This window comes from Suncus etruscus, chromosome 15 (assembly GCF_024139225.1).
Source record: "Suncus etruscus isolate mSunEtr1 chromosome 15, mSunEtr1.pri.cur, whole genome shotgun sequence".
Classification (NCBI taxonomy): Eukaryota; Metazoa; Chordata; class Mammalia; order Eulipotyphla; family Soricidae; genus Suncus; species Suncus etruscus.
The window spans coordinates 41,102,613-41,130,086 of NC_064862.1; the positions used below are offsets into that span (position 1 = coordinate 41,102,613).

The 27,474-nt window shown below is 37.4% G+C and overlaps 1 protein-coding gene across 1 annotated transcript in view; it reads left to right on the forward strand.

Annotated features, from left to right (window-relative positions):
- Positions 1 to 27,474, forward strand: part of LYST (lysosomal trafficking regulator) — a 193,829-nt gene that overhangs the window by 139,333 nt on the left and 27,022 nt on the right. The window contains exons 37-44 of the mRNA XM_049789035.1: positions 7,366 to 7,421; positions 10,167 to 10,319; positions 12,749 to 12,993; positions 15,514 to 15,580; positions 18,974 to 19,130; positions 20,445 to 20,585; positions 22,823 to 23,040; positions 25,118 to 25,348. Of these exons, the coding sequence (XP_049644992.1) occupies positions 7,366 to 7,421; positions 10,167 to 10,319; positions 12,749 to 12,993; positions 15,514 to 15,580; positions 18,974 to 19,130; positions 20,445 to 20,585; positions 22,823 to 23,040; positions 25,118 to 25,348 (1,268 nt within the window). The remainder of the gene's footprint in view (positions 1 to 7,365; positions 7,422 to 10,166; positions 10,320 to 12,748; positions 12,994 to 15,513; positions 15,581 to 18,973; positions 19,131 to 20,444; positions 20,586 to 22,822; positions 23,041 to 25,117; positions 25,349 to 27,474) is intronic.

The following is a 27,474-nucleotide window of genomic DNA, read 5'->3' on the forward strand; positions in this document are numbered from 1 at the left end:
ATGCGCTTTTTCTAAGGAAAGAAGACCATCGCAACAAGAAGAAAAAATCACACTAAGAACTGTGCTGGATCACTGAAGCCCAGCATTTCTCTCCGGACTGTCTTCTCTGCTGCGTGCTCGGGCCTAAGATTTGATCCTGTGTGAGGCTTCATCCACAGAGGACTCCCCTCCCTTGGAGGCAAGTCGACCCATCCAGAAAGGGCAGAGCCAGAGGAGTGTGGCTGCCTACATCATTTAGCCAATGAATACCACCACAACACGTAGAAAAACCCATAATACAAGTGTGACAATGGGGAAACAACGCAGGCCAGCATCAGACATAGAGAATGAAGATGACAATTCTGATGACCAACCAACGATCAACCTCTCAGATAAGGACTTTAGACAAGCAATATGGAAGATGCTCAAAGAACTCAAAGAAACCGTGGATCGAGTTGAACAGAACACTAATAAGAACCAAGAAAATATGAAGACAGAAATCACAAAACTCCAAACTGAAGTAACATGTCAAATAACAGGCCTGAAAAACTCAGTAAACGAAGTGAATGACAAAATGGATAAGCATTGGGACAGGGTATCAGAGCTGAGAATAGACTTGGTGCTGTGGAAGATGAGATAAATAACAATTCCATACAGCGGAAGAGATTGGGAAAAAAAACTTAAAGCAAATGAACAGAAAATGGAAAAATTAGTCAAAGAATGGGAACAGATGAAAATAGAAGCTATGATAAGATCAACAGAAACAACTTAAGAATCATTGGAGTCCCAGAGACCCAGGAAGAAAATTTCCAGGAAGAATCAACAGTCAAGAACATCATTAAAGAGAAACTTCCAGAGCTAAAGAATATATGTGATCAAATCCTGCATGCTCGAAGAGTACCAACCAAAAGAGACCCCAGAAAAAATACCCCAAGACACATCCTAGTTACAATGACGAATCCCACAGAGACAGAATTCTGAAAACAGCAAGATCAAATTACATTCAAGGGAGCATCCTTGAGATTTACAGCAGACCTGTTACCAGAAACACTCAAAGCCAGAAAGCAGTGGTGGGATATTGTGACAAGACTGAATGAAATGAATGCTTCACCTAGAATACTGTACCAAGCAAAACTCACTTTCCGGTTTGACGGAAGAATACATGGTTTCACAGACAAACAACAGCTCAGAAACTTTACAGACTCAACCAATCTTAAGAGAAAAACTGAAAGACCTAATTTAAAACAAGACTAACCAAAAGACACACCAAATTTCGATATAAAGATGGCATTAAATCACAGGACAATTCTTTCTCTCAACGTCAATGGACTAAATGCACCAGTTAAGAGACACAGAGTGGCTAAATGGATCAAAAACTCAATCCAACCTTCTGCTGCCTACAAGAAACGCACCTGAATAGTCAGAACAAACAGACTCAAAATAAAAGGCTGGAGAAAAATTATCCAAGCAAACAACACCCATAAAAAAACTGGAGTGGCCATACTAATATCAGATAATGCAAACTTTATACTGAGGAAGGTTGTAAGGGACAAAGATGGACATTTTATATTAATCAAGGGGTATGTAGAGCAGAAAGAAATAACTCTCCTAAACATATATGCACCGAATGAGGGGCCAGCAAAATATTTAATACAATTGTTGACAAATCTGAAAAAATAATATCAATAACAACACAATAATTGTGGGGGACCTCACCACGGCTTTGTCAACACTAAATAGGTCAACCAGACTGAAACCCAACAAGAATATACTAGACCTGAGGAGAGAAATGGAAGAAAGAGGCCTAGTGGATATATATAGGACACTCCATCCCCAGAAACCTGGATACACATTCTTCTCCAATGTACATGGGACATTCTCCAGGATAGACTACATGCTGGCACATAAAACATACCTCCATAATATCAAGAGGATAGAAATTTTGCAGACTACCTTCACTGACCACAAGGCTCTGAAATTATTTGTGAATTCCAAAAGGACAGAGAAGAAAAACTTTTAACACCTGGAAGTTAAACAGCCTCATACTGAATAACCAGTGGGTCCGAGATGAAATCAAGGAGGAAATCAAAAGAATCCTGGAAACAAATGACAATAAAGACACAAACTATCAGAACTTATGGGACACAGCAAAAGCAGTACTGAGAGGAAAATTTATAGCTTTGCAAGCACACATCAGGAAGGAAGAAGGGGCTTACCTGAGTAGCTTAATGACACAACTCATAGAACTAGAAAGTACTCAACAGAAGGACCCAAAAATAGGGAGACAGAAGGAAATAACAAAGCTGAGAGCAGAAATCAACGAAGTGGAAACCCAAAAAACAATCCGAAAGATCAACAAAAGCAGAAGTTGGTTCTTTGAAAAAATAAACAAGATTGATAGACCACTGGCAAAACTAACAAAGAGAGAGAGAAACTTGATAACTCGTATTAGGAATGAAAAAGGAGAGATCACTACTGATATGACAGAGATTCAAAGGGTAATCAGAAACTACTTTGAGAAACTCTACACCACTAAAAATGAGAACCTGGAAGAAATGGATAAATTCTTGGACTCTTATAATCTTCCACGGTTAAAGGAAGAGGATGTAGCATATCTAAATACCCCCATCACTATTGATGAAATTAAAACGGTAATGAAATGTCTGCCCAAAAACAAAAGCCCAGGCCCAGATGGATTCACTAATGAATTCTTTCAAACTTTTCAAGAGGAACTGCTACCAATCCTGGCAAGACTCTTTCATGAAATTGAACAAATGGAAACACTTCCAAATAGCTTTTATGAAGCCAATATCACCTTGATACCTAAACCAGACAGAGATGCTACCAAAAGAGAAAATTACAGACCAATATCACTGATTAATGCAGATGCAAAAATCCTCAACAAAATCCTGGCAAATAGGAGTCAATGCCTCATTAAGAATATTATCCACTACGATCAAGTAGGTTTCATCCCAGGAATGCAAGGATGGTTTTAACATCCGTAAATCTATCAACATACAACATCAATAGCAAGAAAAGTAAAAACCACATGATCATATCAATAGATGCAGAGAAAGCATTTGATAAGGTTCAACACCCATTCTTGATCAAAACTCTCAGCAAGATGGGAATGGAAGGAACCTATCTCAATATAGTTAAGGCTATCTACCACAAGCCAGTGGCAAATATCCTCAATGGAGAAAAACTAAAAACCCTTCCTCTAAATTCTGGTACAAGACAAGGCTGTCTGCTCTCACCACTTCTCTTCAACATAGTACTGGAAGTTCTTGCTATAGCGATCAGAGAAAAAAAGATATCAAAGGAATCCAGTTTTACTGTGGACTCTTTAGGGTTTTCAATGTATATCATCAAATTGTCTGCAAATAGAGATAGTTTGAGTTCCTCTTTCCAAATTTGGATTCCTTTGATTCCCTTCTCTTGGCGGATTGATATTGCTAGGACTTCTAAGGTTATATTGAATAAGAGTGGAGAGAGTGGACAGCCTTGTCTAGTTCCTGACCTTAGTGGGAATGCTTCTAGTTTCTCGCCATTAGGTATAATGTTGGCTGTAGGCTTTTCATATATAGCTGTAACTATCTTGAGGAAGGTTCCTTCTAACCCTATTTTGCTGAGTGTCTTTAACATGAAAGGATGTTGGATTTTGTCAAACGCCTTCTCTGCATCGATTGATATGATCATGTGGTTTTTGTCTTTCATGTTGTTGATGTGATGTATCATGTTGATTGATTTGCGTATGTTGAACCAACCTTGCATTCCTGGTATGAATCCCACTTGGTCGTGATGTATGATCTTTTTGATGAAGTGTTGGATTCGGTTTGCTAAGATTTTGTTAAGTATCTTTGCATCTATGTTCATTAGTGAGATTGGTCTGTAGTTTTCTTTTTTTGGTGGTGTCTTTGCCTTCTTTGGGAATGAGTGTGATATTAGCCTCATAAAAGGAGTTGGGGAGGATTCCTGTTTTTTCTATGATTTGGAAAAGCCTATGGAAAAGTGGTAGTAAGTCTTCTTGAAATGTTTGGTAGAATTCACCTGTAAATCCATCTGGGCCTGGGCTTTTGTTCTTAGGGAGTTTTTTAATTACATCTTCAATTTCCTCTGAGGTGATTGGTCTGTTTAGACTTTCTAGATCTTCCTTTTCCAGTCTTGGAAGAGGGTGTTTGTCCAAGAATCTGTCAATTTCTACTGGGTTCTCTAGCCTAGTTGAGTATAGTTGTTCATAATATGATCTCATGATATGTTGTATTTCTTGGGGTTCTGTTGTAATCTCTCCCCTTTCATTTGTGGTCCTACTGATTTGGGTGTTTTCCCTCTTTTTTTGGTGAGTTTTGCCAATGGTTTGTCTATCTTGTTTATTTTTTTGAAAAACCAACTCCTGGTCTCATTGATTTTTTGTATTGTTTTCTTAGTTTCGATGTTGTTTATTTCTGCTCTGGTTTTTATTATTTCTTGCCTTCTGGTTGTGGTTGGATTTCTCTGTTGCTGTTGTTCCAATTCTTTGAGGTGATCTTTTAAACTATTGGTTTTGTTATTTTCCTGTTTCTTGACATAGGCCTGTATTGCTATGAGTTTCCCCCTAATTACTGCTTTTGCTGTGTCCCATAAATTTTGACATGTCTCTTCATTGTCATTTGTCTCAAGGAATCTTTTTATTTCTTCCTTGAGTTGTTCTTTGATCCAGCTGTTGTTGAGCAGCATATGGTTTAATCTCCAGGTATTAGTTTTTCTCCATTGCTTCTTCTTGACATCAATTTTAACCTCTGTTGCATAGTGATCTGAAAGGGTACTTCTAATGATCCTTACCTTTGTGGTCTTATATAGGTTGGCTTTGTATCCTAAGACATGGTCTATTCTGGAGAAGGTTCCATGTGGGTTTGAGAAAATGTGTATTCTGCTTTCTGGGGATGAAGCGCTCTATATAAGTCTATTAGCCCTAAATCTTCTAATTTTTCATTTAGAGCTCTTATTTCTTTGCTATTTTTCTGTTTGGTGGATCTGTCCAGTGGTGATAGTGGAGTATTGAGGTCCCCTACTATTATCACATTTCCCTTCATGTGTTTCTCCAGGTTTGCCAGTAGTTGCCTCACATATTTTGCTGACTCTACATTAGGTGCATAGATATTGACCAGGGTTAGTGTTTCTTGATCTAATGTTCCCCTGATCAGTAAGTAGTGACCCTCTTTGTTTCTGATCACTTTCTTGAGGTTGAATACAATTTGGTCTGATATAAGAATGGCTGTCCCTGCTCTTTTTTGTTTTCCATTGGCCTGAATAATTACTTTCCATCCTTTTATTCTAAGCCTGTGCTTATCCTGTAACTGTAGGTGTGTTTCTTGCAGACAGCAGAAGTCCGGTTTATTTTTCCTAGCCCAGTTCTCTACTATGTGTCTTTTAATTTGAGAGTTTAGTCCGTTAACATTTAGGGAAATTATTGATAGAGAGGACTGTTGTGCAGTTGTATTGTGTGGAGTGGTTGTTGTTACAATCGGGGGTTTGGATTGTGTAATTCGTCTCTGAGTAAGTCGCTTAGGATCGGCTTAGTTTGCACAAATAGTTCAAGTTCGTTCATGTTTGAGAATGTTTTTAGTCTGCCCTCCCATATGAATGATAGTTTTGCTGGGTATTGGACCCTGGGTTGGAAATTTCTTTCATTCAATCGTTTAAATATGACATTCCACTGTCTTCTTGCTTGAATTATTTCAAATGGGTGATCTGGTTTGATTCTTATGTCCTTTCCTTTGTAGTTGAGGTTTTTTTTCTCCCTTATTGCTTTCAGGAGTTCCTCTTTCTCTTTGTTTTTTGCCATTGGATTATTATGTGTCTTGGTGTGGGTTTATTAGGGTCTATTTTATTAGGGACTCTCTTGCCTTCCTGGATTTGTCCTGAAGTGTCTTTCCAGAGGGTGGGGAAATTCTCTGTTATTATCTCCCTGACTACCTGTTCTTCCCCCTTTTTTTATTTCCTCCCCTTCTGGTATACCCACAATTCTTAGATTGTTTCCTTTGTCCTTGTTCATTAGATATTGGATTTTTCCTTCCAGTGCTTTGCCTTTTATTTCTTTGTTGGTTTCTTGATCATTTTTTGATTGCAGTTTTCCTTCAAGTTCTTCGATGTGCTTCTCCAACTCTTGTTTCTGCTCGTAAGGCTTGTTACTTTGTCTTTTAAATCCTTCACTTCTTTTTGTATGGAATCTCTCATGTTCTTTGACATTTCTTCTTTAATTTGGCTGATTTGTTCATCCATGGATTTCTTATACTCGGTTGCTAGGGTTTCTTTCATTTCTTTTAGTGATTCTTGCATTTCCTTCCTCATGACCGCTTTTAGGTCTTCTTCCCATGGATCTGTGCGTTTTGGTGGACTAGGAAACTTGATAGGGTTTGTCATGGTGTCTCCAGTTATTAGGGATCTCCTTGATTTACGCATAATTCTTTGTATTTAATGGTGTGTTTTGGAGTGCTGTGGCTTCTAATTTCGGCCTGCTTTGGTCCCCTTCCTGAAGGTGTTTCTAGAGGGGGCTGTTGGGTGAGCTTGTTGAACCTAGCCCTTTCTCCTCCCCTTTGCTACCTAGAGTTCAGCCTTCCTGCAGTGGGTATTGTTGCTTTTCTACTCCTTATTTCTGTCAGTGGTGCAGTTCCACTCCTGGCCACAATGGTTGCTAGCGCTGTTGAGCCTAGCTCTCAATCCCCCCTCCTTTCTCTTAGAGTCAATGGAGCTCCGCCCCCTCCAAGCCTCCCTTGAAGGAGTTCCCTCAGTCCAACCCTGCAGGCTCTGCCCTCGACCTTGGGGAGTCCCTGGTCCACTCCAGGGTCCAAGGGGGTGGACTGCTCTGGGTCACCTGAGAGTCCAGATGGCTGGCCCTATCTCCCCTGTCTATTCCGGTCGCTCAACTTGCCTTTCCAAGCGCCCACCCGGGGGAAGGGACTCACTCAAGCCTCTCAGGCCGGCGCTCAAGGGTCCCTAGGTGGGGAGCCAGCCCAGACGCCGCACAAGGGAACAGGGAGTCACTCAAGCCTCTCTGGCCGGCGTGCGGGGGTCCCTGGGGGGAGGAGCCGACCCAGACGTCGCGCAAGGGAACAGAAACTCACTCAAGCCTCTCTGGCCTGCGTGCGGGGGTCCCTGGGGGGAGGAGCCAGCCCAGACGCGGCGCAAGGCACCTTCTTTTTTTTTATAGGAAATTAAGACATAAAGATTGAGCAACTTGACAAAAAATCTCATAAATGTTATTAAAAATATTTCATTGAATATCAAAAACTATTTTTGGTTTTTAGACTTTAAATTCTGACTGCCACCAACAGTTCCTACTTTTAATTGTATATGATATCGGTATATAGAATTTATTTTAAAACCCATAACAATTATCTTATGCAGGTAAATGTGGAATGTATTTTGTAGAAGATAATGCTTCTGATACCGTTGAAAGTTCGGTGAGTAGAGGCTGAAATTTGCACTTATATCACTTATTGTTTGTATATGGATTTGTGTAAATTCTAAGTAATTTTTAAAAGGAGGTATTTCCTCTGATTTAGGTTCTGAGTTTCATAGAACTATTGGGATCAAATTCTAAAATACTTCTGTTACTTTGATTTATGTCCATATTTTTAGTTGTAACAAAAAAAATACTACCCACAGCTTCTAAAATACTAAAATGTAGCAAGTATAATTTGCTTCAAAAATAAGTGAGACTTGGGGCTGGAGAGATAGCATGGAGGTAGGGTGTTTACGCCTTGCATGCAGAAGGATGGTGGTTTGAATCCCAACATCACATATGGTCCCCCGTGCCTGCCAGGGATGATTTCTGAGCGTAGAACCAGGAGTAACCCCTGAGCACTGTCAGCACTGAGCCCAAAAAAAAAAGTGACACTTGGGAGAGGACTTAAGCCTAGAGCATATGGTTTGCATGTGGAAAAGTGAGGTTTGATCCCCAGTGTCATGTGGATCCCCTGAGTATCACAGAGTGTGTTCCTGCCATCACTCTGACCCCCAAAAAAATGAAAATAAAATGGCCAGACAGATAGTTTAAGGGTTATGACCTTGCTTGCCTGCATGCGACCAACCCTGGTTTTGTCTCGAGCACTACATTGAATCCCTGAGCATTGCTGGAGTAACCTCTGAGCACAGAATCAGAGTAGTCTCTGAGCACTACTGGGTATGGTCCAAAATATAAAATGAAACGTATGTCAATTTAATCCTGAAATTTTATATAACTTAATGATTCTTCTGAAAATGTGAATATTATTAATAGAAAATAGCAAATGTGGGTAATTCATGTTTTTTTTGTATATTTTTTGTTCATTTGCAGTAGTTTACATGCCATTAAATAGTTTTGAGGTCCTGTATAGGAAATGAGTGTTGCTGATTTCAGAAAAGTCTTAAAGCTTCCATTTTTTAAGGATATTCTAGGATTATGTACAAGAGGGAAATGGGGAACATCGGTGGCAGGAAAGTTACACTGGTGAATGGTGGTGTACATTCATTGACTGAAACCCAACTACGAACATTATTGTAACCATGGTGCTTAAATAAATTATAAATAATAATATTTTAAGAAATTCAGGGGCCGGGGAGATAGCATGGAGGGTAAGGAGTTTGCCTTTCATGCAGAAGGTCATCGGTTGGAATCCCGGTGTCCCATATGGTCCCCCAAGCCTGCCAGGAGCGATTTCTGAGCACAGAGCCAGGAGTAACCCCTGAGCAGTGCCGGGTGTGACCCAAAAACCAAAAAGAAAAAAGAAATTCAGGAGTGAAGACATAAAAATTTGTTGGAAATATGCTTAAAATTTTAAATTTATAAAAGTAATATAGGCTAGTGGGGTTCAAAGAATTAGTAGTGGGTAAAACACTTGCCAACCCAAATTTCATTGTTGGCGCCCAGTGTGCCCTCCAAATCTTCTTAGGTAGTGATCCCTAAGTACAGAGCCAGGAAGGTGTGACACAAATAGAAAAAAAAATCTATTTTTAAAATTTGTATCACAGTTACCATAGCATTCATCCCAATTAGATGTCCCAGGTTTTGGGTGTTTTGATTTTTGTTTTTTAATTTCAAAGTACATTGTTTTTAGTAACCGAGGAATTTAAGAAAGGTCTATGAGTAATTTTTCTGGGTCCATATGATAACATTTTTCCCTTAAACAAATCCTTCTTTTTCTGTATACTTGCTAATTTTTTCTTTTATCTGACTTTTTCTACCTTGAAACATTTTAATTGTGTATACAAATATATAATGTTCCCTTTAATTCCTTTCATAGATGATTAATGTATATTTAATTACGTTTTTGTTTCGTCTTGTTATGTTTTGTGGCCACACTTGGTGGCGTTCTGGGTTACTCTTGGCTCTGTGCTCAGAAATTACTCATGGTAGGCTCTAGGAACTATATGCGACGCCAGAGATCAAACCTGGGTTGGCTGTGTGCAAGACAAACACCCTACCTGCTATGCTATTGCTCTGGCCCAACTAATGTATTTTGAATTGAGTTAATTAATCAATGTTGAAGCTAAATAAAGAATTCAGTTTTAATTATGAGAATGTAACATTTTTGTGAAGACATTTTATTTTACTTGTAATATATTTTCTGCCTCTATTTTTTTTTTATTTTGGGTCACACCCGGCAGCACTCAGGGATTACTCCTGGCAGGCTCAGGGGGCCATATGGGATGACAGGATACGAACCACCATCCTTCTGCATGCAAGGCAAATGCCTTGTCTCTATGCTAGCTCTCCGGCCCCTCTGCCTCTATTTTTAAATAGTAGTTTAGACCCTCCCTCAAAATAGTAAAATTTTTATTTTGACCAAGGGGCAAAGGAGGGGCTATATGGGATGCAGGCTGGGAACAGGGGTGGAGGGAGGACAACATTGATGGTGGGAAGTTTGCCAGGCTTAAGAAGGCTGGACACCTCTCCTGGTGATTCTTGACCAAGTAGGCCAACTATTAAACTCGGAACCCTAAGATGTGGTGCTACAAGGGATTATCCAGGCTGCCCCAGCGATGCTTGTAATGCTGTGGGACTATATGGTACTGAGGATCCAGTCAGAGTCAGCATCATTGAAAGACGTGAACTTTAACACCCAGGCTTTCTCTTCAAGCCCCTATTTTAATCTCTTTTAATATAAAAATGAAAGCATTGCTTATTTATTCATGTAACACAAACATTTTATCTGTTTTCTTTGTAGAACCCTCAGGGAGAATTGGAACCAGCATCATTTTCCTGGACATATGAAGAAATTAAAGAAGTCCACAAGCGTTGGTGGCAATTGAGAGATAATGCTGTAGAAATCTTTTTAACAAATGGTAGAACACTCCTGTTAGCATTTGATAACACCAAGGTAAATTCAGCTTTATTCATGAAATCTTTTTTACATGATCATAGGACCAGTGTAACTGTTCTCATGCTGACTATATGAAAATTTAATTAAATTTTATTCACTATTTCTGAAATCAAATACTGCCTTATATCTTTTTTTTTTTTTTTTTTTTTTTTTTTTTTTTTTTTTTTTTTGGTTTTTGGGCCACACCCGGCTGTGCTCAGGGGTTACTCCTGGCTGTCTGCTCAGAAATAGCTCCTGGCAGGCACGGGGGACCATATGGGACACCGGGATTCGAACCAACCACCTTTGGTCCTGGATCTGCTGCTTGCAAGGCAAACACCACTGTGCCATCTCTCCGGGCCCTGCCTTATATCTTAATTAAAGTAAAACTTTGGTTATATAAGGATTATTTCTGGGAACTGAAGAGATAACACAGCTTTCCACAGACAGGGGACCAGTCCCTTACACACAAATGCCTCTATTTGAACACCATTGGGAATGATCCCTGAGTACAGCTGGGTGTGACCCAAAAAATATTTTAAGGGATCATTTCTGCCCTCCAGAATGGTATAAAACACTGAATTAATATAAAAATGACTATATTTGTAAAAAGTCAACAAATCCATTTTTGCAAACTCAATGATTTTCACATGCCTTTAGCTACTATAGAGCTAATCTCTCTTGTTGAAATTCAGTCTCTTGGGAAAAGTTCTGTACCCTTGCTACCTCTAGCTCCTTCCTTCCAATTATCCTTACGAATGTTCTAACATGTTCTTTTCACCCCTTTACCTATAATTTCTCAGGTCTGAGCCCCCAGTGACCTCCATTTCCTAATAATCTCTGTGGTCATATTTAAGTCCTCATCAGCTTGATTTATCAGACATATTTGACACTGCTGATTATTTTCTTTCTTTAAAAAAACACAAACAACTTTCCTCACTGGGCTTTTCTAGGTCATCATTCATATTCTCCTTACTCTCCTTTTACCTAACAACTCACTGTTGCTGGAAAAAATTCCCTTCAAGTATCACAGTGTTCATTCTTCAGATTTCTTTTCTTCTCAGCCTTTCTTGTGACTTTAAAAGGTACTTAGAGGGGCCAGAGAGAAAAATGCAGTAGGTAAGGCACTGGCTTTTCATGCAGCCAACCTTGATTTCATTCCCAGCACCCTATATGGTCCCCCAACCACTGCCAGGATTGATCCCTAAATTTTGGAGAACTACTCCTGATCCAGAGCTCAGAGGTTGCTTCCTGTGGTGCACAGGGAACATATAATGCCAGGGTTTGAACCAGAGCTCTCAGTAATCTCCTTGACCAAGATATGGCTTCTTAGATACTCTGTGCCTTTTTGTCTCATAATATAGCTGTTTTTTTTTATTCTTCTCATTTATTTTTAGTTCCATCCCTAAATTACCCTATATTATCCTATATTGCATAAGACATTGTCTTCTTTATTTATTTATTATAAAATAAATATTACCCCAGAATTGCCTTTGTAGTAGCTATAGCACAAAGGATGTAGCACAAAGGATGCAAGCAATTCTAATTAGAAAATCTGTGACATATTGTATTTAGAGGAAGATTTTTTTTCTTTATTCAAAAAAAATATTTAGTATCAGTATATAAAAACTTGTTTATGGAAACTTTTCATACATTTTTACTAGCAAATTTCTCCAGCAACAAAACCTGCAAAAAAAAAACAAACCTGAATTAGAATCATAGGTCTTCTCTATTAATGTTAGTAGACGAAAAGTATTTTCTTAAAATTGGGGCCAGAGATATAGTACATATATTAAAGCACTGGCCTTGCATACTGCTGACCCGTTGGATCCATTCACCACATCTGGTCTGCCAAACACTGACAGTAAGGACCTCTGAATATAGGTGGCCCCTGAGTTGTGCTGTGGACACACACACACACACACACACACACACACACACATGAAATGTTAGTATTGAATTGTACAGATGTTTTATTTGAAAATTTCACAATTTATTGGTAAACATTTTTCATAATGACACACTTGCAAAATGAATTCCACATAAACATGCACTGTGAAAAGTTATTAATTATGATCACATGGGGGCCGGGCGGTGGCGCTAAAGGTAAGGTGCGCCTGCCTTGCCTGCGCTAGCCTTGGATGGACCGCGGTTCGATCCCCCGGTGTCCCATATGGTCCCCCAAGCCAGGAGCAACTTCTGAGCACATAGCCAGGAGTAACCCCTGAGCGTTACCGGGTGTGGCCCAAAAACAAAAAAAAAAATTTATGATCACATTAAGTAGCTACTAGGATAGAGGAATCGATGATGTAGGATGCATGAACATTCTTATGTCACCACCTAATCATTTGTAGTGCCAATTTTTAATAGTACAGATTTTTGAGGAAAAAATGGCAATAAACTTAAAAGCGTTATCTGGGTTGTTTGTTTGTTTTTTTCTCCTATAGGTTCGTGATGATGTGTACCACAATATACTAACAAATAACCTTCCTAATCTTCTGGAGTATGACAACATTACTGCTCTGACAAATTTATGGTATACTGGACAAATCACTAATTTTGAATATTTGACTCACTTAAACAAACATGCTGGTCGCTCCTTCAACGATCTTATGCAGTATCCAGTGTTCCCCTTTATACTTTCTGACTATATTAGTGAAACCCTTGACCTCGGTGATTCATTAGTCTACAGGTAACTAAATATATTATCACCTTTTGACTTTATCAATATGTGTGTTTATTTTAGACTCTTTATTTTAATGATATTTTACCCCCACCTCACTATTATTGAAGTTCTTATATGAAATAGTTAAAAATATACAAAACTTTAATGAATATATATTGAGCTGATATATGTCTGTCACTTCAACTTAACAATTAAGATATTTGCCAAACTTGCCACTTTTATTTTTCCCCTTTATTTAAGATAAATAGCAAACATAGTTCTTTTTTTGGTTTTGGTTTTGGGGTTTTATTGTATGTGTGTGTGTGTGTGTGTGTGTTTGTTTTTGTTTGTTTGTTATTGGGTTTTGGGGGTTTTTTTTTGCCTCTCCTATATTCTTCAGTTCATTCTCTTAAGGGAAAAAACACATTATTTTCTTTAGGGTTGGCCTCATCATTAGTACTTGTGTTAAGGCCTGCTCTTGATATTTGGACTGGCATTACAGGCTATTTTTCATTAAGATTAACATTTTGCACCTCCCATAAAAAATATACAATTTCACTTGGTATCTTAGGTTTTTTTTTTAACAGTATACATACAAATTTTTCTCTCATTGTGACAAATGAAAACTGGAATTTTGTTTCATGAACCTGTACTTAAATGACAAAAAACAGGCCTTATACAATTTTCAAAAAATCAGATTCATGTCAATATATTTATCAATTAACAACAATGGTGAGTCAGAGAGATGGTACAAGAAGTAAATGCTTGCCTTGCAACCTACCACCCTTTTTTGATCCCTGACACCATATATGATTCCCCTGAATACAGCCAAAGATCACTCCTGAACAAAATAAATTTTTTACCTGTATGTTAATGGTTTTGTGGCTGATTTTTGGTTTATTTTATTTGCTTAGCAGTAACTTCTTATTTTTCATCATTAATATTGTTTCTTCAAAAATCACTTAAATGTATTATAGAAATTATATTTGGGGGCTAAAGTAACAACAGTGCATTTGCCTAATACATGGCCTATCCAGGTTTTATTCCTGCTATTTCATATGGTCACCTGAATATGCCAGGAGTAATTTCTGAGCACAGAGCCAGTAGTAATCCCTGGGCACCATCAAATGTAGTCCAAACATTTTTGTTAATTATATTTTATATATTCTAGAAAACTTTTTATATTTTTACAAGGGGGAAATATTTTACAAGAGGAAAGCATGTGGTTTTGGGAATTGAACCCAGGATTTAACATCTGGAAGGCATGTACTCTGTCATCTGAGCCACATCCTCAGCCCATTTTAACTCTTTTAGCAAAGATTTTAAGATTAGAAAAGGGGCCAGAGAGATAGCATGGGGGTAGGACGTTTGCCTTGCATGCAGAAGGACAGTGGTTCGAATCCCAGCATCCCACATGGTCTCCCAAGCCTGCCAGGAGCAATTTCTTAGCATAGAGCCAGGAGTAACCCCAGAGCGCTGCCGAGTATGACAAAAAAAAAAAAAAAAGAAAAGATTAGAAAAATATCAAAAACAAAATCAATGTTTATTATCATTAATTTTGGAATCACTAGGAAATAATTACATATACTAAAATTAAAAGTAGATATATTAACTTTTGCCTTAGCAGAACTGGTTTAACATACTGGAATAGACAATGTTGAAACTCCTGTTACTTCCGTCCTTGTGACAGGTTGGATGACTCCTCAGCCAAGGAAACCCACCCTGTCTCATTAGATCTTTTTCGTTTGCTCTTTCAAAGTACTACAGAGGTGCTGCTCAACATAATATACATACAGCTTGTGAAAGTGAAGACTCATTCTTCAGTTTTTCTGCCATGCCAGGAGAGGATAGGCACTAAGGATAGTTACACTTGCAGGAGTGCACGCATGTTTATGTGCAGCCACTCTACACGGTGGAGTCACTCAGTATCTGTGAATAAGATTGCAAAATGTGTTTCAGCACAGATAATCTCACCTTGTTTATTTTGATCGTTTATTTTTTTTATTGTTGTTTGTTTTGGGCCACAACCGGCAGTGCTCAGGGATTAATCCTGGCTCTGCACTCTGGAATCACTACTGGCAGGCTCAAGGGATCTAACCCAGGTCAGCCAAGTGCAAGGCAAACACCTACCTGCTGTGCTATCACTCCAACCCATCACATATTGTTTTTACATTTTTTTTATCTCACCTAAAAATTCATGATTAGATTTCTTAATCAAACTGCCCTTCCCTGCCTAAGTATAGAATTGGGACAGGAACTTCAACAACCATAAAAAGCATCTATTTGCTTCTGGAAGAGGGAATGGTGACCACAGGAGAGAGAACAGCTTCTTTTCCTGTGGTCATAACTTAGGAATGTGAGATGCCAGTATGAAACTATCAAAAAAATGTTCTGCTTCTCTAGTTAATGAAATCTTGAATTTAAGTAAGCACTGCACAAAAGGCCAAGACTTTTGTGTTTCATTTATTTTATTATAGGATCCAGGATCTAAGCAGCCTAATCCTAACAAATGATTTCATATTTTCTGCTTCACCTCTCCCTTTGTAGAAATCTCTCCAAGCCCATAGCTGTTCAGTATAAAGAAAAAGAAGATCGTTACGTGGACACATACAAGGTAGCTTTGTTTTTCTTCATATCTTAAAAATTGAAAGCTGGAGTTCTGATATATAAATATTTATATTTTAACATATATTTAAACATATATATTTTAACATAATTTAAAAATGTATATTGGTGATTTTTCTGGTTATTCCTTCTGTCTTGGATGTCAAACAACTGGCAATATTTTATGATCATAAATATGATTCTCTGTCAATTCCCTATAAACACGTTGTCCACAAAATAAAATATGCTTATTGTGGCATAAATTAGAAGTTAATACATTTTATATTAAAATACATAATAATAGATCTTACAAAAATTACAAGATATTGTTTGTATTTCCTAATGTAATTTATGTAACTGTCAGTGTATTTTTACGTGCCATAATCTGGTTTTATTCATATTTTATAAAATTTGCATTGTTATATTGATTAACTTGTAATACATTAATAAGTTAGCCAATTAAAATTACATTTTAAAATGAAGCCTGTTTTTATGAATTAATGTTTATTCTGTTGGAAATTTGAAAATTTTCTTTACCTGTTGCATTCTTTATAACAATATACAGATAAGTGCATAATGTTTGTTTATTTTTCATCTTTTTTGTTTTTGTTTTTGGGCCACATCCATCAGTGCTCAGGAGTTACTCCTGGCTCTGCACTTAGAAATCACTCCTGGCAGGCTCAGGGACCATATGGGATACCAGGGATTGAACCTGGGTCAGCCACAAGCAAGGCAAATGCCCTACCTGCTGTGCTATTGCTCCAGCCCCTCATCATATTATTTTATGTCATTACCTAGAAGGTTATGGTCCTGGATATAGACCCTCAACAGAGGTCCCCCCAAATCTTATAAATACCATTGTTCAATTTTTATGCAGCTGAAAGTGGGGCATACAGTGAGGATCAAGAAGTAACTAGTAAATTTATCACCTCACCTATTATCAGAACCTCAAAGAAGCTATGGAGATAAGAGTAGGACAGATAAGAAATATTTGGTTGAGCTTCCCACTTCATGTTGGAAGATAAAGCAGTGGGGGGGGGACTCTATACTTTTTTGGGGGGGAGGCAACATGTGATGTTGGAGGGGTCTTCCTGATGGTTCTCAACCAACGTGACCTTTGAAGCAATTGAACCAGTGTTGTATTCAGTTCAGGAACCCAAGACACAGGGATGTGATACTGCCCTGGAGTGCCAGAATTTCCCAGGCTATTCCTGTTAGTGCTCAAGAGTACAGAGCTACCCCCAGAAATGCTCAGGGCTGCACCTGGAAATGTTGCAGGGACCTTGTGGTGACAATAATTGAAGCAGGGTTGGCTGCATGTAAGGCATGTGCTTAACCTCTGTACTACCTTTCCAGTTCTGTTTTGTTTCTGTTTTGTTGTTGTTGTGTGTATATGTGCTTTATATTTTTATACTCAAAGATCACTCCTGGAAGAGCTCAGGGAACCATATGTGTTTCTGGGTTCACTCTCTTACCTGTTGTACTGTGTCCAACCCTACATTACTTAAATCTTTATTGAAATGTACTGTAAAAAACACTCAAAATATTATATAAAAACTAAATTTTCAATAATATGATAATTTTAATTACTATCACATTGTCACTTACAACATGAGGCTTCTCTAAAGAGCATAGAATTAAATCTTGAAACTATTTTCCTTATACTTTTTTGTTGTTAGCAGCATAAATTTTTCTTCTGAATGAAAGATTTTGATAAGGGCTGGAGAGATAAATCCTTCAATCCCAGAACCATATATGGCCCAATGATCTTCTTCAGGAGTGAACCAAGTACTGAGTCAGGAATAGCCCTTGAAGCACCACAGATTGTAGCTATCTACCAGAAAAATATTTATAGATCTAAAAATTATCTTGAAGCTCTTTTTTTAATTGACAAAGACTCTTCATTCCTCAATTTGGGTGGGAGCAATGCTCAGGAGGAGTTACTCTTGGCTCTGTACCCAGATATCACTCCTGGCAGGGCTTGAGGGACCATCTGAGATGTTGAGGATCAAATTTAGGTCAGCCACATGCAAGGCTAGTGACCTACCCTCTGTATTACAAAGAAATTTTTAAGATGAAGACATTTCTAGTGATTGTAACAGCTTTAAACTATTTGATCAACATAGACTTTATGAGTTACAACTTGGGGGCTAGAGTTCTGTACAAAGTAAGGGTGTGCCCTATGTGTATGTTCTGTGTGAAATGAGAGAGTAAAGGACCTCCTGCTGCTTCTTGAATGATTAGGCCTTGGCAGAGCACCAAAACAGAGACTCTCTATGTGGCTAAGGTTCAAACACAAGTGGGTGGACAAGCTATGGACAATGAACTCAAGAGTGGATAAGTAAGGACATTAAAAATAAATCTGGAGAGGATTTTTTTAGCTTTGCCTAAAGCACATTATGAACAGAAGATGCAAATCAAACAATGAGATACCATCTCAAACCACAGAAATCAGTACACATCATAAAGAGCAGTGCTGTCACAGACACGGGGAGAAAGAGACTCTCATTCACTACTAGTGGAAAACTATATAGATATTTCTTAGAAAACTAGAAATTGAGTTACCATATGACCCAGCAATACCACTCCAAAGGTTATAACTTAGGAGTCCAAAAATACAAATCAAAAAAAATCCTCTGCATTTTATATTAATCACAGCACTATTCACAATAGCCAAAATCTGGAAACAACCCAAGTGCCCAAGAGCAGATAAGTGGATAGAGAAGCTATAGGACATCTATACAATGGAATACTATGCAGCTGTTAAAAAAAATGAAGTTATGAAATTTGTTTATAATGGTTGTATATGAAGAGCATTAAATGCTGATCGAAATGAGTCAGAGAGAGAGGGATAGACTTAAATGATCACACTCATTTATAGGATAAAAAAATAACATAATATGGTATTTATACCCAGAGACAATGGAGATGATGGCCAGGAGGATCAGTCCATGGTAGGAAATTTGCCACAAATGAAAGAGTGTATAGTTAAGGCAGTGACAGTGATTATTGGATATGCTCACTCTGGACAAGAATTGGTCCTAAAAGTGATGGGTATGATACCCCTTCAGTAACAGTATTGCAGACCACAGTGTCTAAAAGTGAAAATAGAGAGAAAGAGAAAAGAAAAAATATCTGCCCCAGAGGCAGGTAGCGGGGAGGACAGGATGAAAATGTGGGGGCATAGGTAGAAGAAAATGTGCAATGGTGAAGGGTGTTGTACATTGTATGGCTGAAACTCCATCAAGAGCAACTTTGTATCTGTAGAAATAAAAAAAGTATTATGAACAACCTTTTAGCCAATGTTTAAAGTAATTAAAAAATAATAAAAATAAAAAGTGAATTTTTGAAAAATAAATAAAGCACATTATGATGAGTTCTCTTGATTGCCTATTTCCTGCAGTATTTGGAGGAAGAATACCGAAAAGGAGCAAGAGAAGATGACCCCATGCCTCCAGTACAACCCTACCACTATGGCTCCCACTACTCCAACAGTGGTACTGTGCTTCACTTCCTGGTCAGGATGCCTCCTTTCACAAAAATGTTTTTAGCCTATCAAGGTAAGGATTGTTTCATACCACCTAAAATGTCATATTGGGTCATAAGGAAATGAAACCTGATTACTGATTCAAGCCATACAAGGAAGAATTCTGGTTGTGGCCAGAGAGAGTACGGCTGCTCTAGTAATTGCCCTGTACACACCCAGCCTGGGTACATTCTCTCATATGTTCCCCTGAACCCATCAGAAGTAATTCCTGAGCTTACCCCCCAAAAGAAAGTATTTTAATTAAAATAAATGATTTTTTTAATTCCATTTATTTCTTCCCTAAAATTCTCCCCTTTGGGAATGGGGGTAAAGAGGGTATGATGCTCCCAAGCTGTGCTCAAGGACACAGTATACACTTCTTCAGATAATTGGACCAGCAAAGCCTATAAGTTCAGTCTGAAACCTGAAAAAGTGTTGCTACTCAGGACCTTGGGTCCATCAGGACTACCCTACCACTGCTTAGGGCCCTCCAGCAATGCTCAGAAGACCATGTGGTGCCAAGATTGTATTCTAACCTCTGTAATAAATATCTAGCCTTTTCCCGCAAAATTCTCCCTTAAAACCTGCCATAAGCTAAATTCATTTTGCCAATCTCAAGTTTTAGCTTCAAACTTAAACAAAATTTATAGAAAAAATATACAAATATTTAAAATTTTTCATTAATATAGAGTTGGGTCATCAGTGACCTGGTTGTATAGCGCCCAAAAGATGATGTCTTATTCCAGCCACTTCAAGGAATAGAAAAACAATAAATGATACTTCTGTTCTTAGTAGAGTCTTTAAAACTAAGATTTGGAAGGCCCCATAATTATTAACAGAATACATGATCGAACTCGGTTCTTAATTGTTAACAGTGTACTAAGAAAACTTAATGAAGGCGTGACCTTGCGAAGTCTTATATTCATGCGTAGGAAAATTTACTTAATTTCCTAGAAATTTACTTAATTTACTTAATTTCCTAGAACATCTAAAACTCAGTCTATCCTCTTCTATTCCCAAAACAAGTAAAAGAAAAAAATAGTTTTAACAAGTAAAAAAATAATTTTTCTCTTTAGGGGAAAAAATACTTACATACTTTCATTTTTAATTTCCTTTATTATTCATTCAAAAATCAAAGATTATTCAATATATTCATATTTTGCAGGTCCCTGATTTTGTTCAACCTGAGGTCTCTACTTGGGTAGAAATTAATTAAATTATGTAAATTTGTCTAATTATATATAATTAAATCAATTCACATGTTTTTACATAAGAGTATATAATTTATGAGACTTCAAATAGAATTGGTTCTATGTGGCTTAATTGTATTATTTTTGTTTCATTGTAGATCAAAGTTTTGACATTCCAGACAGAACTTTTCATTCTACAAATACAACTTGGCGCCTCTCATCCTTTGAATCCATGACCGATGTGAAAGAACTTATCCCAGAGTTTTTTTATCTACCAGAGTTCTTAGTTAACCGTGAAGGTATAGCTTTTTAAGAATTCTAATTTTATTTCTAAAATAAATTACAATTTTCCAAAAGTAAAAAAAATTGTAATTGCTAAAATTTGAATCTCAAAAAAGCAAAGTACCTTCTAAGTGACCCATCAAAGTGACCCAAGTTAGATCCCTTGCTTCCCAAGCACCACCAGGAGTAATTCCCGACTACAGAGCCAGGAGTAACTCTTGATCATTGCCAGGTAGAGCCAAAAAAAAAAATTTTTTATGAAGATGTATGTTAATTGAAAAACTATTCTTTTTCCAATGGACAAATTGTAATATGCTCAGTATATTCAAATAAATAAAAATCATAAATTTATTGAAAGCACAATATAAACTAACCAAAAATCATGATGATTTTATGAGAAATCCCTAATAGAAATAAAGCATTTTAATCAGAACAATTGAATAGCAAATTTTCTGTGGTACTGAACCAACTATTTTGGTCAGTTTTACCTATTCTTTAATGAATTTAACTCTTTAAAAGTATCTTTGATGTGGCTGGAATGGTGGCACAGCAGTAGGGCATTTGCCTTGCATGCAGTTTACCTAGGATAGACTGCGGTTCAATCCCCTGATGTCTCAAATGGTCCCCTGAGCCAGGAGCGATTTCTGAGCACAAAGCCAGAAGTAACCCCTGAGCATCACTGGGTATGCCCCCCCCCAAAAAAAAAGTATCTTTGAATCATTTTTTGGTCAGTATTTTATTTCATAATTTTATGTAAACTTTAGGAGCATATGAAATTAAGAATTACATATTTATAGAAATTGTAATTTCTGCAGATTGCTTTAGAATTTTAGACCTCTTGGGAATTGTTTGTAGAATCCCTAAAACATTCATTGTATTGCCCAAGTGAGAAATATTTCTGTGAAATATCAGCATTTGTAATTTGGAGTACCTTTCTTGTGGTAATCTATTTGGAACTCACGTTTTAATCTACTGGGGTTTTTTGTGTGTGTGTCCACAGTTTCTTATGTGTAAGTTTTAATTATCTTTGACTATATAGCAAATAACTCCAAGTTAGTGGCTTACAACAAAATTATATTTTATATAAATAATTTAATAGATAATAAATCTAGGAGCAGTCACCCAGTTTGATTGTTTCAACCTGGGGTCTTTGTGAGTTGCATTCATATTTCCTACAACTGGAGCATCCAAGTAATGGATCAGTTGGGCACAAGCTCCTTGTTCTTCTGTAGTGTTTGTTCTTTTTCTTGTGGTCTAATTTGGACCTCCTCACAGTATGGCAGTCTTCAGCATTATACTTGGCAACTCGAGGTTGCAAAAGCTTGTGTCCCAAGAGATATAAGCAGAAACTGCCACCTTTTTCAGTATCACCTTTTCCATTGCTTACTGGTGTTGAGGCAGTCAGTCACAAGTACCTATCTACATTCTAAAAGGAGCATAGATTTTGCCACTTGATGGAGGAGTCACAACAGTCTAGAAAAGCATGCAAAAACAGCAAGGTTATATAAGCTTATTTTGAAAATACAGTCATTGGTCTGGAAAATGTCATCAGAGTGTTTCATCTTTTGAGTTTATAGACACCATCACACACCCCTCCCCACCTTGCTTCTTAGCCCTTCCTACACTCATCCCTTAGATGCCCCCTTCTCTTTGTTAAATCTGTAATAATAGATTTCTCCTTATCTATTAGGTACACATTTCATGCTAAATCATACTACAGCTGTTTGTACAATGTGCAATTTGACGTGACCCCCACATTAATTTAAATACTTCTTTGATTAGTGGTTCTCTTCATTTCAAAATGCTTCCAAAGTTAATGAATTTTCTTTTAACTTTTTATAGGACCAAGAAGTAAATAGACATCAAATTAAATGTAATACAGGATATCATTTGCATTGAATAGCCCTTTTAAAAAAGAAAAATTAGGGAGCCAGAGCAATAGCACAGTGGGTAGAGCATTTGCCTTGCATGTGGCTGACCCAGGTTCAATTCCCAGCATTCTATATAGTCCCCCAAGCCTGCTAGGAGCGATTTCTGAGTGCAAAGCCAGGAGTAACCTCTAAATGCCTCTGGTGTGGCCCAAAACAAAGTAGCTCTTTTACAGTTTTACTTTCTTATGATTTTCAAATTTTATGTCCATACAAGATAGAGTCAAAAATGTAAAAGTAACAATTATTTGGGAATTTTTTATGTCCTAAAATCAACAATTTTGTTTTCATATACTAGAAGACTAATGAAACTAATTCTCTTTTAGGGTTTGATTTTGGTGTGCGTCAGAATGGTGAACGGGTTAATCATGTCAACCTACCTCCTTGGGCACGAAACGATCCTCGTCTTTTCATCCTTATTCATCGGCAAGCTCTTGAGTCTGATTATGTATCCCAGAACATCTGTCAGTGGATTGACTTGGTGTTTGGATATAAGCAAAAAGGGAAGGCTTCCGTTCTAGCCATCAATGTCTTTCATCCAGCTGTGAGTGTTTTTTTTAATAATTTGCATTTATAGAAGATAGAATTTGAACTTTTAAAGGTTAACTTTTAGGCTCTTTTTAATTTCCACATTGTTTATAAGATTTGTCAATGACGTTAAACTGATAGCTAAGCTTTAACATCACCTCTTTTATTTATTTATTTTATTTATTTATTTAATACAAAAAATACAGTGTTTGTGTATGTGTGTATATATATAAAGTGTCCTCCTCTATAGGCAGATTATTGGGTGGGAGGTAAATTGGTGAACAGAAGTAGACAATAGTGAAAAGTTTAGTTTTGAAATAATGTATTCCTGAAACCCAGTAATGAATAACTCTGATTTCAGTAACTAAATAAAAAATTATTTTTTTAATTTTAAAGCAGGTATTTAATATAAACAATACTATATCGCCTGTCTAGGCCCACTGAGCTATTCCTTAGCATTGAAAGAAAAATTCAAGTTCTCCATGTTCCCAGACACTAGCCAAGAACCAATATTGTGAATAAGCCTTTCCAAGGAGAGCAGTTCAGTTCTGCCTTGTCAACAGTTTTCTGCATAACATCCTCTGCACACATCTATTTTTTAAATGACATCATATTTTTCTTTTTTTCTTTTCTTTTTTTCTTCTCTTCCTTTAGATACTGTGATTATAATGTCATCGATGTTAGGGTAGAGTTTTATACATAAACGTTCCAGCACCACACATTTCATCAGAATGTCTGCAGTACTCCACCTTCCAGTTCATTTTATCTTAGTGCAAAAAAACAGTATTTATACCTGGTTATAAAAATATGTAAAATATGAGCTGTAGACAAAAGGAAGGAGAACCATTTTAATTTTATTCTGATTCTTATATGTCATTTCTCAGCCTTTCAGGTACAATCAAGCATAGTATTCTGATACAGAAAATGTTATATCTGGATATGAGATTTGGTATAGCTAATTAAATGCTAAAATCTAGATTATCGGTGAGGCTAAGCACAAAACATGTCAGATCTATATCCAGCTACTGACTACTAGTTTTAGAAATGAAAATGTAAATACATATCATTCTTTGTCTGATTCCAAGGATGACAACACTAAGAAGAAAAGTGTAATAGCACCTTTTAAATTAAAGAGCTTGGAATTTCACCGCTGCTCTTTCAGATTGATTTATAATTCAAAATGGAGCTAAATAATACTCTCTTTACTACTTACCAACAATATATCTCAATTTTACTTTTGCCATTTCTTACGTACATAACTTTAGATAAATTATTTCTTCAGTGATTTAGTATTAAATTTATGAAATTTTAAATGGCCATCTTTAAATTTTACAATATACCTAATTAGCATATATATTAACCATGATAATATATTATTTTGATCTACCTGTTCAGAAATACTAATTTTTCCTTTTCTAATTTGAGTGTGATCATTAGTGATGACTGACCTTACCAAAAATATTATCAAATTTCTAACTAATAAAGAAGAGTTAAACCGGGCCCTGGTTATTTTATCTTAGACACTGTTGTTGTTTTTTTAAGACTCTGTTGTTGTTTTTAGTTCACATAAATCTTTAGCAAAAACCCAGAGAAGGTGGCCGGAGAGATAGCATGGAGGGTAGGGTGTTTTGTCTTGCATGCAGAGGAAGGTGATTCGAATCCCAGCATCCCATATGGTCCCCCGAGCCTGCCAGGAGCAATTTCTGAGTGTAGAGCCAGGAGTAACCCCTGAGTGCTGCTGGGTGTGACCCCTCCCCCCCCCAAAAAAAAAAGGAAGAAGAAGAAGAAGAGTTAAACCATTATCTAGAAAATAAAAACAAGTCTTGTTCCCCCCCCTTTGTTGTGATATTGCCAACTTTTGTTTGAGGCCACACCCAGTAGTATTACCTACTATTACCAGGTTTACTCCTGGTTCTGTATTCAGGAATTATATCTGGCAGGAGGGTATATGGGATGCTGGTAATTGCCAGGCCATCTGCATGCAAGGCAAGCATCTTACCCACTGTACTATCACTCTGGCCCCATTATTGCTTTTTTCTGGCCCCATTATTTTACTTTTTTTTAAATACCTCTTGTTCTTTTTTACTCTTCAGACATATTTTGGGATGGATGTCTCTGCAGTTGAAGATCCAGTTCAGAGACGAGCACTGGAAACCATGATAAAAACATACGGCCAGACGCCTCGTCAGTTGTTCCAGTCAGCACATGTATGCAGACCTGGATCCAAACTCAACATTGAAGGAGAACTCCCTGCTGCTGTGGGGTTGTTAGTGCAGCTTGCTTTCAGGGAAACACGAGAGCAGGTCAAAGAAGTTACTTATCCGGTATGTCATTTGAATATCATAGAATTCAGCAAATACTGATTCAACTCCTGAAATGTCAGGATTTCTCAAAGGTACTAAATACCAAAATTAATATCAAGGTCCCTCCAAGGTGTGTAACTGCCAGAGAACTTATCTATATGAAATTACTGGCAATGGTCAATGTATAATAAATCCATTACTTATAAAGAGAGTGCCTCTGAGGACTAAGGTCAGACAGTAACTTCCCTAAAGGTTATTACTAAGGTAAGCCTCACGAGGTAATGACTAATAGGAATTTACAAATCAGAGGAGAGGGTTTGCCCAGGACTAGAGAAGTTTGAGCATAGTCACACCATGTTCCTGACTATTGTCTGAAAGTTTTGATTTACACATAAGGGATAAACTTTTTCTTTGCACTCCCCAAATTGAAATGATAGAGATATTTTGCCTTGTAAAATAGCAAGTAGATATAATTTTTAAACTGAAATGTAAAAATGAAGCAAGCAAGCCTTAGGAAAGGAACTATTCTAATTAAATTCCTCATTATACTAGGATGAGAGATGATACAATGGACAAAGTGCTTGCCTTGCATACAGCTGACCTAAGTTTGATCCTCAAAATTCCAGATACTCCACTGCGCTCTGCCAGGAATTATCTCTGAACACAAAGTCAGGAGGAGTATGCCCTGATCACAGACAGGAGTGTTCCAAAAACAACAACAAAAAGCTGGTCACTATCAAATCAATACAAGATGAGAGAGCGGGAGTTGTAAATTGTTACAAAGGTTTACAGAGGAATTATCAGGAAATGAAAAGTTAAGGAAAAGAGGTTTGCTGGACCTTTGAGATGAAATGAACAACCTTTCTCAAACGATGGTGATTTGTGAGCCCTTTTAAGAGAAATGATTTTCACAGATCTTATTTTAACAGTCAGTTTGGGTTTTACTGTATTAAAACAGGTATATATTTTCCTCTCCACTCCCATATATACACCTGGTTGTCAGGCTATGTTGCTTGCTGAGAATCACACATTAGATAACAATGTTCACACTTGTCCATGGTGCTCAGCAGGGCTTGCACTCCCTTAGTTGGGGAGCTCATCTAGGCAAGAACTCTTAGTGAAATCACACAAGTCATGGATGTGGTACTCTCACATGTGTTCACCAAAAGTCACACTTAATGGCTATGCCACTCACACATCCTTTCCATAGCAGTGCTCACTGGGGTTACACCCATTTTCTTTGGTGATCCTACACACCTGGACATGGTGCATCCTTACGTCACTTGAGGCACTCGGGCTGTCAGACAACAGAGCCACCAAGCACAAAGGCAGAGCTTCCAGGGTCATGCCCATAGCATATAGAACACCAGGGTTTGAATTTGTGACCATGTACTTACAAGGTAGGGACTCTAAACCCAATACTATTCCTCTGGGCCCTTGACTATGTTTTTAAGAAGAATAATGTTAGATGTGTCAAACAGAACACTAAGTTTAAATCTTTTATACTTATAATGCTTAATATCACATATCAAATAGTTAAAATACAAATAAAATGTATGCTACCAGAAGAATTTAAATTTAAAACAGTGTTGTTTAGCGGACACCATAACCAGTATGTTATTTAATTACTGAAAACTTTAATTTTGTTTTGTATTTAATGTATCAGTCTAGCTCAATTTTAAAGCATTACAAATCGTGGTAATCATTATTATTACCAGTGTGTTTTAACTAGAATTCTTTGGTTTGGGTTTGGGTTTTTTGTTTGCTTGGAGCAATGCTTAGGACCTCTCCTCCTGGCTCTTCATTCAGGGATCACTCCTTGTGGACTCAGGAACCACATGCAGTACCAGGAATCATACCCAATAATGGCAAACACCACAACTGCTGTACTGCTTCTGTGGCCCCATAATCCATTATTTTAATATGTCAAAAGTGCTTCTCTGGAAAGTTCCTCTGTTTCTATATATCTGGCATATATAAAAGGTCTCATTTTATTCAGGTCTTTGCACAAAATTTTCCATGGTCCAGAGACTCTCAAAGAGTCTTCCCTTCTTTCATAGACCAAGCCCCACAAAAAAATAGAAGCTCCCTCATTCTTAGCTCATCCTTTATTTTGTTTTTCCTCAGCACTTTTATCACCTGGTTTA